The sequence below is a fragment of the Oncorhynchus tshawytscha genome, linkage group LG05, assembly GCF_018296145.1.
Source record: "Oncorhynchus tshawytscha isolate Ot180627B linkage group LG05, Otsh_v2.0, whole genome shotgun sequence".
Taxonomy (NCBI): Eukaryota; Metazoa; Chordata; class Actinopteri; order Salmoniformes; family Salmonidae; genus Oncorhynchus; species Oncorhynchus tshawytscha.
Window position 1 is genome coordinate 7,925,827 of NC_056433.1, and position 18,191 is coordinate 7,944,017.

The 18,191-nt window shown below is 47.2% G+C and overlaps 2 protein-coding genes across 3 annotated transcripts in view; one reads left to right on the top strand and one right to left on the bottom strand.

Moving 5' to 3' along the window:
- LOC112249876 (vacuolar protein sorting-associated protein 18 homolog) overlaps nt 1-9,220 on the bottom strand; it is a 29,571-nt gene extending 20,351 nt beyond the window's left edge. The window contains exons 1-3 of one of the 2 annotated variants that reach the window (XM_042321411.1): nt 8,835-9,220; nt 8,444-8,585; nt 7,921-8,012 (exon numbers count right to left, since the gene is read on the bottom strand). In XM_042321411.1, coding sequence (XP_042177345.1) covers nt 7,921-8,012; nt 8,444-8,585; nt 8,835-8,937 — 337 coding nt within the window. In that variant the 5' untranslated portion in view covers nt 8,938-9,220. Of the gene's footprint in view, nt 1-7,614; nt 7,892-7,920; nt 8,013-8,443; nt 8,586-8,834 lie in introns of those variants that run through there. The other variant, XM_042321412.1, reaches the window with a different exon arrangement.
- A 2,199-nt stretch (nt 9,221-11,419) lies between these two features.
- LOC112249877 (rho-related GTP-binding protein RhoV) lies at nt 11,420-15,520 on the top strand. Its single transcript, XM_042321413.1, has 3 exons — nt 11,420-11,785; nt 11,993-12,051; nt 12,819-15,520. Exons 1-3 carry the CDS (start codon nt 11,572-11,574, stop codon nt 13,263-13,265), a joined length of 720 nt encoding a protein of 239 aa, XP_042177347.1. The 5' UTR covers nt 11,420-11,571; the 3' UTR covers nt 13,266-15,520.
- The last annotated feature ends 2,671 nt before the right edge of the window (nt 15,521-18,191 follow it).

Sequence of the window (18,191 nt, forward strand, 5' to 3'; positions counted from 1 at the left end):
GACAGATCACCAGGGAGACCCTGCAGGGAAGGAGAGGGAGAGCAGTATTACAACTGGTACGGACAGATCACCAGGGAGACCCTGCAGGGAAGGAGAGGGGAGAGCAGTATTACAACTGGTACGGACAGATCACCAGATGAGACCCTGCAGGGAAGGAGAGGGGAGAGCAGTATTACAACTGGTACGGACAGATCACCAGATGAGACCCTGCAGGGAAGGAGAGGGGAGAGCAGTATTACAACTGGTACGGACAGATCACCAGATGAGACCCTGCAGGGAAGGAGAGGGGAGAGCAGTATTACAACTGGTACGGACAGATCACCAGATGAGACCCTGCAGGGAAGGAGAGGGGAGAGCAGTATTACAACTGGTACGGACAGATCACCAGATGAGACCCTGCAGGGAAGGAGAGGGAGAGCAGTATTACAACTGGTACGGACAGATCACCAGGGAGAGCAGTATTACAACTGGTACGGACAGATCACCAGGGAGACCCTGCAGGGAAGGAGAGGGGAGAGCAGTATTACAACTGGTACGGACAGATCACCAGGGAGACCCTGCAGGGAAGGAGAGGGGAGAGCAGTATTACAACTGGTACGGACAGATCACCAGATGAGACCCTGCAGGGAAGGAGAGGGGAGAGCAGTATTACAACTGGTACGGACAGATCACCAGATGAGACCCTGCAGGGAAGGAGAGGGGAGAGCAGTATTACAACTGGTACGGACAGATCACCAGATGAGACCCTGCAGGGAAGGAGAGGGGAGATCAGTATTACAACTGGTACTGACAGATCACCAGGGGAGACCCTGCAGGGAAGGAGAGGGGAGAGCAGTATTACAACTGGTACTGACAGATCACCAGGGGAGAGCAGTGTTACAACTGGTACGGACAGATCACCAGATGAGACCCTGCAGGGAAGGAGAGGGGAGAGCAGTATTACAACTGGTACGGACAGATCACCAGGGGAGACCCTGCAGGGAAGGAGAGGGAGAGCAGTATTACAACTGGTACGGACAGATCACCAGGGGAGACCCTGCAGGGAAGGAGAGGGGAGAGCAGTATTACAACTGGTACGGACAGATCACCAGGGAGACCCTGCAGGGAAGGAGAGGGAGAGCAGTATTACAACTGGTACAGACAGATCACCAGGGGAGAGCAGTATTACAACTGGTACTGACAGATCACCAGGAGAGGGAGAGCAGTATTACAACTGGTGGACAGATCACCAGATGAGACCCTGCAGGGAAGGAGAGGGGAGAGCAGTATTACAACTGGTACTGACAGATCACCAGGGGAGAGCCAACTGGCACGGACAGATCACCAGGGAGAGCAGTATTACAACTGGTACTGACAGATCACCAGATGAGACCCTGCAGGGAAGGAGAGGGGAGAGCAGTATTACAACTGGTACGGACAGATCACCAGGGAGACCCTGCAGGGAAGGAGAGGGGAGAGCAGTATTACAACTGGTACTGACAGATCACCAGGGAGACCCTGCAGGGAAGGAGAGGGGAGAGCAGTATTACAACTGGTACGGACAGATCACCAGATGAGACCCTGCAGGGAAGGAGAGGGGAGAGCAGTATTACAACTGGTACGGACAGATCACCAGGGAGACCCTGCAGGGAAGGAGAGGGGAGAGCAGTATTACAACTGGTACAGACAGATCACCAGGGGAGAGCAGTATTACAACTGGTACGGACAGATCACCAGATGAGACCCTGCAGGGAAGGAGAGGGGAGAGCAGTATTACAACTGGTACTGACAGATCACCAGGGGAGACCCTGCAGGGAAGGAGAGGGAGAGCAGTATTACAACTGGTACTGACAGATCACCAGGGGAGACCCTGCAGGGAAGGAGAGGGGAGAGCAGTATTACAACTGGTACTGACAGATCACCAGGGGAGACCCTGCAGGGAAGGAGAGGGGAGAGCAGTATTACAACTGGTACTGACAGATCACCAGATGAGACCCTGCAGGGAAGGAGAGGGAGAGCAGTATTACAACTGGTACTGACAGATCACCAGATGAGACCCTGCAGGGAAGGAGAGGGGAGAGCAGTATTACAACTGGTACTGACAGATCACCAGATGAGACCCTGCAGGGAAGGAGAGGGAGAGCAGTATTACAACTGGTACGGACAGATCACCAGGGAGACCCTGCAGGGAAGGAGAGGGGAGAGCAGTATTACAACTGGTACAGACAGATCACCAGGGAGAGCAGTATTACAACTGGTACTGAGAGATCACCAGGGAGAGCAGTATTACAACTGGTACTGACAGATCACCAGGGAGAGCAGTATTACAACTGGTACTGAAGATCACCAGGGGAGAGCAGTATTACAACTGGTACTGAGAGATCACCAGGGAGAGCAGTATTACAACTGGTACGGACAGATCACCAGGGGAGAGCAGTATTACAACTGGTACTGAGAGATCACCAGGGAGAGCAGTATTACAACTGGTACGGACAGATCACCAGGGAGACCCTGCAGGGAAGGAGAGGGGAGAGCAGTATTACAACTGGTACGGACAGATCACCAGGGAGAGCAGTATTACAACTGGTACGGACAGATCACCAGGGGAGAGCAGTATTACAACTGGTACGGACAGATCACCAGGGGAGACCCTGCAGGGAAGGAGAGGGGAGAGCAGTATTACAACTGGTACAGACAGATCACCAGGGAGACCCTGCAGGGAAGGAGAGGGGAGAGCAGTATTACAACTGGTACTGACAGATCACCAGGGAGACCCTGCAGGGAAGGAGAGGGGAGAGCAGTATTACAACTGGTACTGACAGATCACCAGATGAGACCCTGCAGGGAAGGAGAGGGGAGAGCAGTATTACAACTGGTACTGACAGATCACCAGGGGAGACCCTGCAGGGAAGGAGAGGGAGAGCAGTATTACAACTGGTACTGACAGATCACCAGGGGAGACCCTGCAGGGAAGGAGAGGGAGAGCAGTATTACAACTGGTACTGACAGATCACCAGGGAGACCCTGCAGGGAAGGAGAGGGAGAGCAGTATTACAACTGGTACGGACAGATCACCAGGGAGACCCTGCAGGGAAGGAGAGGGAGAGCAGTATTACAACTGGTACTGACAGATCACCAGGGAGACCCTGCAGGGAAGGAGAGGGAGAGCAGTATTACAACTGGTACGGACAGATCACCAGGGAGACCCTGCAGGGAAGGAGAGGGAGAGCAGTATTACAACTGGTACTGACAGATCACCAGGGGAGAGCAGTATTACAACTGGTACTGACAGATCACCAGGGAGAGCAGTATTACAACTGGTACTGACAGATCACCAGGGAGAGCAGTATTACAACTGGTACGGACAGATCACCAGGGGAGAGCAGTATTACAACTGGTACTGACAGATCACCAGGGGAGAGCAGTATTACAACTGGTACGGACAGATCACCAGGGGAGAGCAGTATTACAACTGGTACTGACAGATCACCAGGGGAGAGCAGTATTACAACTGGTACGGACAGATCACCAGGGAGAGCAGTATTACAACTGGTACTGACAGATCACCAGGGGAGAGCAGTATTACAACTGGTACTGACAGATCACCAGATGAGACCCTGCAGGGAAGGAGAGGGAGAGCAGTATTACAACTGGTACGACAGACAGATCACCAGGGAGAGCAGTATTACAACTGGTACTGACAGATCACCAGGGAGACCCTGCAGGGAAGGAGAGGGGAGAGCAGTATTACAACTGGTACGGACAGATCACCAGGGAGACCCTGCAGGGAAGGAGAGGGAGAGCAGTATTACAACTGGTACTGACAGATCACCAGGGAGACCCTGCAGGGAAGGAGAGGGGAGAGCAGTATTACAACTGGTACGGACAGATCACCAGGGAGACCCTGCAGGGAAGGAACTGGGGAGAGCAGTATTACAACTGGTACTGACAGATCACCAGGGGAGAGCAGTATTACAACTGGTACTGACAGATCACCAGGGAGAGCAGTATTACAACTGGTACTGACAGATCACCAGGGGAGAGCAGTATTACAACTGGTACGGACAGATCACCAGGGAGAGCAGTATTACAACTGGTACTGACAGATCACCAGGGAGAGCAGTATTACAACTGGTACGGACAGATCACCAGGGAGAGCAGTATTACAACTGGTACTGACAGATCACCAGGGGAGAGCAGTATTACAACTGGTACTGACAGATCACCAGATGAGACCCTGCAGGGAAGGAGAGGGGAGAGCAGTATTACAACTGGTACGGACAGATCACCAGGGAGAGCAGTATTACAACTGGTACTGACAGATCACCAGATGAGACCCTGCAGGGAAGGAGAGGGGAGAGCAGTATTACAACTGGTACGGACAGATCACCAGGGAGAGCAGTATTACAACTGGTACGGACAGATCACCAGGGGAGACCCTGCAGGGAAGGAGAGGGGAGAGCAGTATTACAACTGGTACTGACAGATCACCAGGGAGACCCTGCAGGGAAGGAGAGGGGAGAGCAGTATTACAACTGGTACGGACAGATCACCAGGGAGACCCTGCAGGGAAGGAGAGGGGAGAGCAGTATTACAACTGGTACTGACAGATCACCAGGGAGAGCAGTATTACAACTGGTACTGACAGATCACCAGGGAGAGCAGTATTACAACTGGTACTGACAGATCACCAGGGAGAGCAGTATTACAACTGGTACGGACAGATCACCAGGGGAGAGCAGTATTACAACTGGTACTGACAGATCACCAGGGAGAGCAGTATTACAACTGGTACGGACAGATCACCAGGGAGAGCAGTATTACAACTGGTACTGACAGATCACCAGGGAGAGCAGTATTACAACTGGTACGGACAGATCACCAGGGAGAGCAGTATTACAACTGGTACTGACAGATCACCAGGGAGAGCAGTATTACAACTGGTACTGACAGATCACCAGATGAGACCCTGCAGGGAAGGAGAGGGGAGAGCAGTATTACAACTGGTACGGACAGATCACCAGGGAGAGCAGTATTACAACTGGTACTGACAGATCACCAGGGAGACCCTGCAGGGAAGGAGAGGGAGAGCAGTATTACAACTGGTACGGACAGATCACCAGGGGAGACCCTGCAGGGAAGGAGAGGGGAGAGCAGTATTACAACTGGTACTGACAGATCACCAGGGGAGACCCTGCAGGGAAGGAGAGGGGAGAGCAGTATTACAACTGGTACGGACAGATCACCAGGAGAGACCCTGCAGGGAAGGAGAGGGAGAGCAGTATTACAACTGGTACTGACAGATCACCAGGGAGAGCAGTATTACAACTGGTACTGACAGATCACCAGGGGAGAGCAGTATTACAACTGGTACTGACAGATCACCAGGGAGAGCAGTATTACAACTGGTACGGACAGATCACCAGGGGAGAGCAGTATTACAACTGGTACTGAGAGATCACCAGGGGAGAGCAGTATTACAACTGGTACGGACAGATCACCAGGGAGAGCAGTATTACAACTGGTACTGACAGATCACCAGGGAGAGCAGTATTACAACTGGTACGGACAGATCACCAGATGAGACCCTGCAGGGAAGGAGAGGGAGAGCAGTATTACAACTGGTACGGACAGATCACCAGGGGAGAGCAGTATTACAACTGGTACTGACAGATCACCAGATGAGACCCTGCAGGGAAGGAGAGGGAGAGCAGTATTACAACTGGTACGGACAGATCACCAGGGAGAGCAGTATTACAACTGGTACGGACAGATCACCAGGGGAGACCCTGCAGGGAAGGAGAGGGGAGAGCAGTATTACAACTGGTACTGACAGATCACCAGGGGAGACCCTGCAGGGAAGGAGAGGGAGAGCAGTATTACAACTGGTACTGACAGATCACCAGGGGAGAGCAGTATTACAACTGGTACTGAGAGATCACCAGGGGAGAGCAGTATTACAACTGGTACGGACAGATCACCAGGGAGAGCAGTATTACAACTGGTACTGACAGATCACCAGGGGAGAGCAGTATTACAACTGGTACTGACAGATCACCAGATGAGACCCTGCAGGGAAGGAGAGGGGAGAGCAGTATTACAACTGGTACGGACAGATCACCAGGGGAGAGCAGTATTACAACTGGTACTGACAGATCACCAGGGGAGAGCAGTATTACAACTGGTACTGACAGATCACCAGGGGAGAGCAGTATTACAACTGGTACTGAGAGATGTAACACTATGTGGTAAACAGCAATAACACAGAGATATGAAACCCTCTTTCCTGGTTGGAAAGGTGCTTATATCAGTGGTTTACTGTCACGTCATAACAGACAGATAGAGGTTAAGGTTGAAATAGAGATTACGATGTGACAGTAAACCTGTCTGTTAAGGTGTCTGTTGAAAAAGAGGTTATGACGTGACAGTAAACCTAGGCAATCTCATCTCTGTGCGTTACAGGGAAGACATCCTCCTCCCTCATGTGGTACCCTTTGACAATGCCACCAGCCATACTGCTCGTTCTGTGCATGATTTCCTGCAAGACAGGAATGTCAGTGTTCTGCCATGGCCAGTAACGAGCCTGGATCTCAATCCCAATGAGCACGTCTGGGACCTGTTGGATCGGAGGGTGAGGGCTAGGGCCATTCCCCCCCAGAAATGTCAGGGAACTTGCAGGTGCCTTGGTGGAAGAGTGGGGTAACATCTCACAGCAAGAACTGGCAAATCTGGTGCAGTCCATGAGGAGGAGATGCACTGCAGTACTTAATGCAGCTGGTGGCCACTCCAGATACTGACTTACTTTTGATTTTGATCCCCCCCCCTTTTGTTCAGGGACACATTATTCCATTTGTTAGTCAAATGTCTGTGGAACTTGTTCAGCTTTTGTCTCAGTTGTTGATTCTTGTTATGTTCATACAAATATTTCCACATGTTAAGTTTGCTGAAAATAAACGCAGTTGACAGTGAGAGGAGGTTTCTTTTTATGCCGAGTTTATATTACTTCGCTAGCTAGCTATGTTGAACTTAAAACGACTGTTATCCAAAGTTAGTATATGTCCTAGTTGTAAACCAAATGCATTTAGCATTGATCAAATAGGAGGGCAGGCAATATCCCTTTCAGTTGTCAAAACGTGGGACAAGCATTAGCAGGCAAGCTGCAGAAGGGCGAGCCGGCTACGATTACCCATCTTTATCAGTGAAATTTTGACGGCCAACTACAAGCAACAACAACAAAAAGGTTTGAGAGGGTTTATCTACTGTTTCCTGGTTAGATTTTTAGCTAACATTATTTGTTGATGTGCATAAGCAGGACGGACAGACGGACAGACGGACAGACGGACAGACGGACAGACGGACAGACAGACAGACAGAGAGAGACTACCTTTTCATGGTTGTTTGATCAATAGGAAAGTAAAGTTCACAACTGTAAGACGACTCCCTTGATATTTACATACAGTATTTGCAGAAATCCATTCAGGTGTATTTTTTGGCTTTTGGCAAATGCTTTCTAACGATCTAAAGTCGCACTGTTGCTACTGCCTGGGAATACTGTGCAGGTTCTCACCTGTGGGGTTCAGGAACAGCTCCCTCGTTCTTACCTGTGGGGTCCAGAAAGAGCTCCCTGGTTCTCACCTGTGGGGTCCAGGAAGAGCTCCCTGGTTCTCATCTGTGGGGTCCAGGAAGAGCGCCCTGGTTCTCACCTGTGGGGTCCAGGAAGAGCGCCCTGGTTCTCACCTGTGGGGTCCAGGAAGAGCTCCCTGGTTCTCACCTGTGGGGTCCAGGAAGAGCTCCCTGGTTCTCACCTGTGGGGTCCAGGAAGAGCTCCCTGGTTCTCACCTGTGGGGTCCAGGAAGAGCTCCCTGGTTCTCACCTGTGGGGTCCAGGAAGAGCTCCCTGGTTCTCATCTGTGGGGTCCAGGAAGAGCGCCCTGGTTCTCACCTGTGGGGTCCAGGAAGAGCTTGTGTACTCTGCTGTCCTCCTTCCTCCCCAGTTCTACCTGGTTGGGCCGGTCTGGTTTAGCAAGGTCAATCCTGGAACAACATACAGAGGAAATCTTAATAAACTCCTTTATAAAGTCAAATTTACTCATCTTAGATACCAATACGGTATACAATCTTATGTGAAAACACACAAAGCTATTTCAGAAGATAAATTTAAAGACATGAAATATCATCCTTACATCAATCCACAATTATACATTAATCACCCTGAATGACTGACATGATCAACACTTAATACATCATTTAGCCTTTAATCCCATAATTTAGCCTTTAATTAATCCCATCATTTAGCCTTTAATCCCATCATTTAGAAGATCACATCAAGATACAAACTGCACCCTTCACACATTCTGCTCGTTTTACACAGAGTGGAATGGACAGGCATGGCTGACAGGGAGATTCACAAGACCATGATAACGCTGGATCACTAGAGGGTGTTGCAGATAAAAAGAGTCCCCTACCTCAGCAGCGTGTCCTTCCCTAAACTCATGCATAGCTGATTGTTGCACACAGCAAAGTGGTTGATCTTCTCTGGGGGTGAGAAATCAATCCTCTGTTTGTTGAATATCGGCTTCTCCTCCTCCAGTCTCACATTCACGAACCCTACGACAAATCATTAATCACGTATGTCAATCATCATCATCATCATCATCATCATCATCATCGTCGTTGCCAACATAATCGATTCCATATGATCAAATCGGTATCAAGCTAGCTAAACATTATACCGATAAAGATTTATATTAGCTATATGAAAGTAATTCGGTGCACAGATTCAACCATAATGATGGTCCCAACTAGCCTTATCATAAACAAAACCCGATCGAGAGGCCCGTAGCCTTGCCCCAGTACCGGAGTGTGTCATGCCGATGTTGGCAGCAGACAGGCGGCTACTGTGTTGCACAGGGTGCCTGCTGTTCAGCGAGTCCTCGTATTCATCCAGGATAGAAGACATTGCAAAATGTAAGGGTGGTCTAAAGCAGAGAAAACCTAACTAATGGCTAACTTCTAATACAATGTCAGATCATACGACGGCATGACTGTGCTAGCTAGTTATTTTACAATCTGCACAAAAACAGATTCGGTTTTGCGTCTCGTGAAAACTGTTTCAGAAATAGATGAGTAACCCAAAAATAAAGAAAACTGTATAATCTCATCCATTTAAAAACTATCGAAACATGCTTATTTGGTGAAGCTTCCTGAAAATATACAAATACCCAATAAGGGAGGGCCAGTTTTGGGTCAGGTGATCCACGGATATCATCATGTGATCAGGACACTTGCAGTTCCGATGTCTGACACGAGGATGCGCACTTTGTCCAATTTTCAAAAAGGTCTACCGTCTATTTATGGTGATTATAAATTGAATTCGCTGCAAAATCATATAAGAAAAAAAATGAATACATTATTGCACTTTATAACCCTTTAACCCAATTGTCAACCGGCTGGTAGAGTATGTTTTGACAATGGATTTTGAAGTGGATATGAAGAAAATATGATGTTGTATTTGATTGGTCAACTCCCCCATCCCTCCTGTATCAATTGACATGATTTGTATGATTTTAGGTTGCTGCAGTTAGATGTTGTGGCGCTTTACCCACTTCGAGGGCTGTAAGAAACTCCAAATCAGTCACCGAAGATATGGGATTAAAGCCAGGAAGTCCGTTTGTGAGGGATTCATATTGCATCATTCGTGGAACTAGAGACTGTGAAGAGTAGGAATATGAAAATAAATTGTTAAAATGCAACAAAAAAAAGGCTAAAAAGCAATGATTTTGTAGAACTGTGCTCAAACCAGGCAGTTAATATGAATAACAACAAAAAATTATCTTAGACTCAGACTAGGGTATGTCATTTTTATTCATTATCTAATACATATTTGGATTAAAAATATGATTTAAAAAATTTGACACACTATATTAGACAACATAAATTGGTTAAAACACATTTCACGACCCAAGTACTTTTTGTAATATTGTTGAATTGAGTAAAAAATGCTATACAAATTGCCATTCTAATATGGCATTGCTGGTATGACCCTCTTTTGACTTCTCAACCGCCTGTTATCAAGTAAAATAAAACAAAACAAAAACTTGTTTTACCTCTCTCTCTATCCTGACCCCTCTCTCTCTCCTCTCTCTCTATCCTGACCCCTCTCTCTCTCTCTCTCTCTATCCTGACCCCCTCTCTCTCTCCTCTCTCTCTATCCTGACCCCCTCTCTCTCTCTCTCTCTCTCTATCCTGACCCCTCTCTCTCTCTCTCTCTCTCTATCCTGACCCCTCTCTCTCTCTCTCTCTCTCTATCCTGACCCCCTCTCTCTCTCCTCTCTCTCTATCCTGACCCCCCTCTCTCTCTCTCTCTCTATCCTGACCCCCTCTCTCTCCTCTCTCTCTCTCCTGACCCCTCTCTCTCTCTCTCTCTCTACCCTGACCCCTCTCTCTCTCTCTCTCTCTATCCTGACCCCCTCTCTCTCTCTCTCTCTCTTTCCTGACCCCTCTCTCTCTCTCTCTCTCTCTATCCTGACCCCCTCTCTCTCTCCTCTCTCTCTATCCTGACCCCTCTCTCTCTCTCTCTCTCTCTATCCTGACCCCTCTCTCTCCTCTCTCTCTCTATCCTGACCCCTCTCTCTCTCTCTCTCTCTATCCTGACCCCTCTCTCTCTCTCCTCTCTCTCTATCCTGACCCCTCTCTCTCTCCTCTCTCTCTACCTTGACATTTCCAGGAGGTGTGTGATGAATTCCGCTCCCTCTCCTACTCCCACACGGACATCTTGACACGGTCAACCCCACCTCCTTCCACAATGTCACCAAAACTTGTTTTTTTTGTTGTTGTTGTTAGCAACAGGAATTTAAGGTGAAATCATTTTTCCCAAAAGTTTTTCAAGAAGAGACAGTTAAAGGGATACAAATTGTCGGTTTTAAAAAATAAATATTTTATTACATTTTTTAGAACAAATAAAACCTAAATTGATAACAATAGTAAGTTGTGAAAATACACAATTGCAAATCATTTATTGTACTTTTGGTTCATTGCACAATATATTTCCCTGTAAACTTTATTCTTGTAATGTCCTTATCTTTTGTATTATTACCTTAATTCTTTCAAAACAAATATCACAGCAAATATTTGTGAAGTAGCCCACATCTCAAAATAGCAATATAAGAACTCAACCAACCACCCAACGTTCTTTGTCAGACGGTATCAGGGACTTTGATGGGGGTGGGAGCCACAAAAAAAAGAATATATATTCTTTGCCAACCATCTCACAATTTCCAAGGAACCAAATGCGCTGGCTGGGGAGTCAGATGGTCATTGTTTCATCTCAGCTAGGTGTCAGTTCACACCTTGCCTTCATCTGCGTTTAGAGGGGGGCGGGGCTATGCAAATCACAACCTGTCTGAGCGGAAAAGTTCCCTCAAAACCAAGTCGCATCACAACTCCATTCACAAACCATCAAAGTGACGATAGAGGAGACATTGCTGTCCAGGATCATACAGAAACCAAAACTGTTCTAGAGAATCGCACATCGAAATAAGACTGATCATTTCTGCACCGGGGAGTTACTATTCTTCACTTTGAGTTGTTGGACATGCCACCTCAAATGGATTATTATTGTGAAGAATCCCGCGTCCCGTCTTCATGCGGACTGATGAGCCAAGAGTCCGGGTTGGAGAGGGAGCCAGCGGCTATCAGCTGTATGCTGGTGGGGGACGGGGCGGTGGGCAAGACAAGCATGATAGTCAGTTATACCACAAATGGATACCCCACGGAATACAAACAGACCGGCTTTGATGTCTTTTGTGGTGAGAACCTTTCAATTACCCCAAATAAAAAATAAAAACGTTGTAGCCTAAGTTTATACACTTATATTAGCATCATTTATAACAATTGACTAGCTTAATGTATCGTTGGCTACTAGATTATTGCACTGTAAATTGTAATCATTTATGGAATATGCAAACTATGTACAAACTTATAAAATAATTGAATTCTTGTGTTTTCTTCAACAGGTCAAGTCCAAGTAGAAGGAGCCCCAGTTAGAATACAACTATTGGACACAGCTGGACAGGTAAAAGCATCAAACTCTTTTTTTTTATATATATATAAGAAAATTATATCATCCGTAATGAATAGGTTATTCTTGAATCTCATTGGTCCGATTTTAATGACAACGGTTTGAAACAGTGTGCATTGTAGAACCAGTCACAAATGTGCCAAACAGATTTAGTGACAGGAAACCATCAGTCGTCTACAATGTAGCAGCAGTAGATTGGAGTGTTAAATTCTAAAGGCCACTACATGTCATACCGTGTGTGTCATCGTCTCTCTCTGACACGGTGTCCATTGTTGTTGTACAGACCCCCAGACAGCATTCACATTCACACACTGTGCTGAATCAGCTATCCTGACCCCTCTCTCTCTCTTCCTCTCTCTCTCTCTACCCTGACCCCTCTCTCTCCTCTCTCTCTATCCTGACCCCTCTCTCTCTCCTCTCCCTCTATCCTGACCCCTCTCTCTCTCTTCCTCTCTCTCTACCCTGACCCCCCTCTCTCTCCTCTCTCTCTATCCTGACCCCTCTCTCTCTCCTCTCTCTCTATCCTGACCCCCTCTCTCTCTCCTCTCTCTCTACCCTGACCCCCTCTCTCTCCTCTCTCTCTATCCTGACCCCTCTCTCTCTCCTCTCTCTCTACCCTGACCCCCCTCTCTCTCTCTCCTCTCTCTCTATCTACCCTGACCCCTCTCTCTCTCCCCCTCTATCCTGACCCCTCTCTCTCTCTCCTCTCTCTCTATCCTGACCCCTCTCTCTCTCCTCTCTCTCTACCTTGACATTTCCAGGAGGTGTGTGATGAATTCCGCTCCCTCTCCTACTCCCACACGGACGTCTTCCTGCTCTGCTTCAGTGTGGTCAACCCCACCTCCTTCCACAATGTCACCAAAAAGTGGATCCCCGAGATCCGAGCCTGCAACCCCTCAGCTCCCATCATCCTCGTGGGCACCCAGTCCGACCTCCTGCTGGACGTCAACGTCCTGATCAACCTGGACCGTTGCCGGGTCAAACCGGTGCTGACCAATCGGGCGCAGAGCATGGCAGAGAAGATCAGAGCGGTGGACTATGTGGAGTGTTCTTCGTTGACGCAGAAGAACTTAAAAGAGGCGTTCGACGCGGCCATCTTTGCTGCCATCAAACACAAGGCCAGGAAGGAGAAGAAGAGGCGGTTGTCAGAAAGACGCAGCAAGGCCTTCTCTAAATGCAGCTGGAAGAAGTACTTCTGTTTTATCTGAGATACAGACCCCATTGGTCACGGACAGAAAGACTATTATTTATTAACTTATGAAGAATTTTTAAGAGCAATGGAACTTTAGGATTATCCAGCAGAATGAACTGAGCTCTATGGACCTATAAAACGGTTTAGTTCTCTCCTGGTCTGGAGACAGTAGTATAGATACCGTGGCTCGCTTTGCCTCGCTTTGTGGTTGGGTGTCTGGTCTGCTCTGAGCAGGCTCTCTCTCTCTCTCCTTAACTCTTTCTCTGTGGATTGACTTTGCTTTGATTAGTGATTTACATTGATCAGAACAAAAGCAGGGCACATTAGCATGTCTGATTGTTCAGGTTGACAGATAGTCACTATCCAAAAGTCTGTTAAGTACGCCTACAAGGTTTTAGGTAACCAAGTGAGAAGCGAAAGAATAGAGAGAATATTAAAACCATGTACATCACAAGCATCCTGTCAGTGGGACAAGGCCGTCATGTAAATGTTATGAACTCATTTGCATGGTCTGGATTGGTGCCCATTCCAACCTGAGATTTTACTCCCCCTGACTCTGTGTGGTAGTACCGTGTAGCTCAGTTGGTAGAGCGTGGCGCTTGCACCGCCAGGGTTGTGGTTTGGATTCCCACGGGGGACCAGTGGGGTGTGAGTGGGTTGAGAGAGATAGAGAGAGAGAGAGAGAGAAGACAGTTGTTAGCCTTTTCTCCTTTGTGTTCTGTGCTGCCGAGCCACACAGACCCAGACCTATTCATATGCAACAGTGTATGTAGGCTGAAGTCACAGCGCTAGGCTAGGTGCTAACTTCTTCACTGTGTGTGAACTGGGAATGGCTCACAGGCCTATGTGTTGATTATAGTATTAGGCTTTGATGTAATGAGTGGTCAGTATCAACACTAGCCTGTGACAAGGTGTAGAGTAGTAAGGAGACTTACACTGCCCCAGTCCCCAGCCCAGTCCCCAGCCCGGCAGAAACCCAGCCCAGTCCCCAGCCCAGCAGAAACTCAGCCCAGCCACCCCAGGGATTGACACTCCTGTCTCTGGGACCTCATTTGTCTCTGGGACCTCATTTGCTTCTTTATTTGTTTGTTTACGCTAGACACCCCAGCCAGTAAAACAAAAAAGCCCAGCCACCCTCTAGTGAATGAAACACTCCTGTCTGTCTCTGATTCTCTGTTAGTTGATGCTGACCACACTACCGTATCTCCAGACGAATCAGCCTGCCCAATCTATAGGATACAATGTGTACATTATAGGAGGCTTAGTAGCTTGAATGTTAGCGCTCACTTCAAATAGCTTGCTGGTTCTGTGTTGTTTTGTAAAGGGATGTTATAGCCAGACCGATGGTTGGTGACAGTCAGTCCTAGCTGGTTTATAGATATGAGGGTTGGCACCCAGGCTAGATGAGGGTCGGCACCCAGGCTAGATGAGGGTCGGCACCCAGGCTAGATGAGGGTTGGCACCCAGGCTAGATGAGGGTTGGCACCCAGGCTAGATGAGGGTCGGCACCCAGGCTAGATGAGGGTCGGCACCCAGGCTAGATGAGGGTTGGCACCCAGGCTAGATGAGGGTCGGCACCCAGGCTAGATGAGGGTTGGCACCCAGGCTAGATGAGGTTGGCACCCAGGCTAGATGAGGGTTGGCACCCAGGCTAGATGAGGGTTGGCACCCAGACTAGATGTGTGTTGGTACCCAGGCTAGATGTGTGTTGGTACCCAGGCTAGATGTGTGTTGGTACCCAGGCTAGATGTGTGTTGGTACCCAGGCTAGATGTGTGTTGGTACCCAGGCTAGATGAGGGTTGGCACCCAGGCTAGATGAGGGTTGGCACCCAGACTAGATGTGTGTTGGTACCCAGACTAGATGTGTGTTGGTACCCAGGCTAGATGTGTGTTGGTACCCAGGCTAGATGTGTGTTGGTACCCAGGCTAGATGAGGGTTGGTACCCAGGCTAGATGTGTGTTGGTACCCAGGCTAGATGAGGGTTGGTACCCAGGCTAGATGAGGGTTGGCACCCAGACTAGATGAGGGTTGGTACCCAGGCTAGATGAGGGTTGGCACCCAGACTAGATGAGGGTTGGTACCCAGGCTAGATGAGGGTTGGCACCCAGGCTAGATGAGGGTTGGCACCCAGGCTAGATGAGGGTTGGCACCCAGACTAGATGAGGGTTGGTACCCAGACTAGATGAGGGTTGGTACCCAGGCTAGATGAGGGTTGGCACCCAGGCTAGATGAGGGTTGGTACCCAGGCTAGATGAGGGTTGGCACCCAGGCTAGATGAGGGGGCTAGATGGTACCCAGGCTAGATGAGGGTTGGTACCCAGGCTAGATGAGGGTTGGTACCCAGGCTAGATGAGGGTTGGTACCCAGGCTAGATGAGGGTTGGTACCCAGGCTAGATGAGGGTTGGCACCCAGGCTAGATGAGGGTTGGTACCCAGGCTATATTATTTTTATACTTCTTGTGGAAGAGTGAATCTATTTCTGTTTGTTTAAAACAGTTCATTAAACTTTTATTTTATTTTTTTTTGCCTGCAATTGTATAGATCTGTGAACAAGTTTCTATTTTTGTGAAATTGTATATTTTCGTCACTAATCTCAAAACCAAACCCTCTGTCACTAGTGTCTACTTTTTCATGCTGTGTTTGAAAGAAGTGATGGAAATAAATTCTGGAGAAGGAAAAAAAAAAAAATCAATGTATATTTTTTTTTGTCAAAATGTATCGCTGCTACATTTGAATAAAATAACACATGTATATTGACGTTTTGTGATTCCAGAGACTTCTGTAACCGCGTCTAGCACGTCTAAGGATGTAAGTAAAAGGCCTGTTTAGGAAGAGCACTTACTGGAGCCTGATTGGCGTTTAGTATTGTTCTCTATAGGGGTTCTGAGTATTCTGTAGAAACTCCCCAGGTACCTGATATCATACACCTGGACCATCACATTACCTTGGGATGTGGTGGTAATAGGTGTCCACAGGAACAGTCTGCTGAAGGAAGAGGGTTAGATGGTAAATGCTGGGTGGAATCCACATGGAGAATTGATCTTGTAGCACAGCTATGGCATGCTGGGAAGGCTACAGGAAGGCAAGGGTATTGAAAAAAAGAAAATGTTTTATTGATTTATTTAACCAGGAAGGGCTCATTGGGATTTAAAATCTCTTTTTCAAGAGCGTCCTGGCCAAGATAGGCAGCACCAAGTCATTACAAAAATTACAGACAGACAACATGAAAAACTACAATTAATCTAGTAAAAACCATAGAATTCACAAGAGTATAACAAAATCATAAAACAGCTAATTAAAAACATTGACAGGTCAGGGAATCAGCCTCAAAATCCTTCATCAGTGATTTAAAAATACCAATCGGGACAAGTTATTCCAGTTTAAAAGTATTTTGTAAGGCGTTCCAAGACGATGGCGCAGAGGACATAAAAGCCCTTTTACCAAATTCAGTTCGGACATTTGGAACAGTTAGCAGGATAAAGTCCAGCGAATGAAGAGAGTACCCACCACATTTCTGAACAATAAAAATGCCCAAATAAAAGGTAGTAAACACAAAATGGCTTTGTAAATAAAAGTATACCAGTGACTGAGCCTACGAGTGACTAGAGAAGGCCAGCCAACCCTGGTATACAAAGTGCAGTGGTGCGTAAGGGTTTTGCAGTTTAAAATAAATCTCAAAGTGCCATGGTAAAGAGTGTCAATTGACCTCAAACACTGAGTCGAAGCATTCATATATAAAATACTAGTAAAGGCATAAATGTAGCTGACACTAGCCTCCTTCTGGCTTCAAAAGAAAAGCAGGCCTTATTCCTAAAATAAAATCCCAATTTCAGATTCAATTTTTTTGTAAATTGTTGAATATGCCATTTAAAAGAGAAGCCGTCATCAATTAAAATTCCAAGATATTTACATGAGGTTACTGTCTCAATCTCATTGCCCTGACAGGTAGTAATAGGGGAAAGGTTCAGAGGTTGATTTTCTGCTTTAGAAAACACCATTAGTTGAGTTTTGTCAGTATTGAGGATAAGCTTCAATTGACACAAGGTATGTTGAACAGTATAAAAAGCAGGGCTAAGAGAAGAATCACAGTGTTTATAGTGATAAACATTTGACCAAGTGCAGTTACATCAAAATAAATCAAGTTTGCATCCCAAACGGAGACCTATTCCCTATATAGTACACTACTATAGACCAGGGCCCTATTCCCTATATAGTACACTACTATAGACCAGGGCCCTATTCCCTATATAGTACACTACTATAGACCAGGGCCCTATTCCCTATATAGTACACTACTATAGACCAGGGCCCTATTCCCTATATAGTGGTACTACTATAGACCAGAGCCCTATTCCCTATATAGTACACTACTATAGACCAGGGCCCTATTCCCTATATAGTACACTACTATAGACCAGGGCCCTATTCCCTATATAGTGGTACTACTATAGACCAGAGCCCTATTCCCTATATAGTACACTACTATAGACCAGGGCCCTATTCCCTATATAGTACACTACTATAGACCAGGGCCCTATTCCCTATATAGTACACTACTATAGACCAGGGCCCTATTCCCTATATAGTACACTACTATAGACCAGGGCCCTATTCCCTATATAGTACACTACTATAGACCAGGGCCCTATTCCCTATATAGTGGTACTACTATAGACCAGGGCCCTATTCCCTATATAGTACACTACTATAGATCAGAGCCCTAGTCCCTATATAGTGCACTACTATAGACCAGAGCCCTATTCCCTATATAGTGCACTACTATAGACCAGAACCCTATTCCCTATATAGTGGTACTACTATAGACCAGAGCCCTATTCCCTATATAGTACACTACTATAGACCAGGGCCCTATTCCCTATATAGTACACTACTATAGACCAGGGCCCTATTCCCTATATAGTACACTACTATAGACCAGG

Coding starts and splice junctions, on each gene's coding strand:
- LOC112249877 (XM_042321413.1), top strand. CDS start 11,572: ATGCCACCTCAAATGGATTATTATTGTGAAGAATCCCGCGTCCCGTCT. Junction 11,786..11,992: donor CGGCTTTGATGTCTTTTGTG/GTGAGAACCTTT, acceptor TTTCTTCAACAG/GTCAAGTCCAAGTAGAAGGA. Junction 12,052..12,818: donor TATTGGACACAGCTGGACAG/GTAAAAGCATCA, acceptor TGACATTTCCAG/GAGGTGTGTGATGAATTCCG.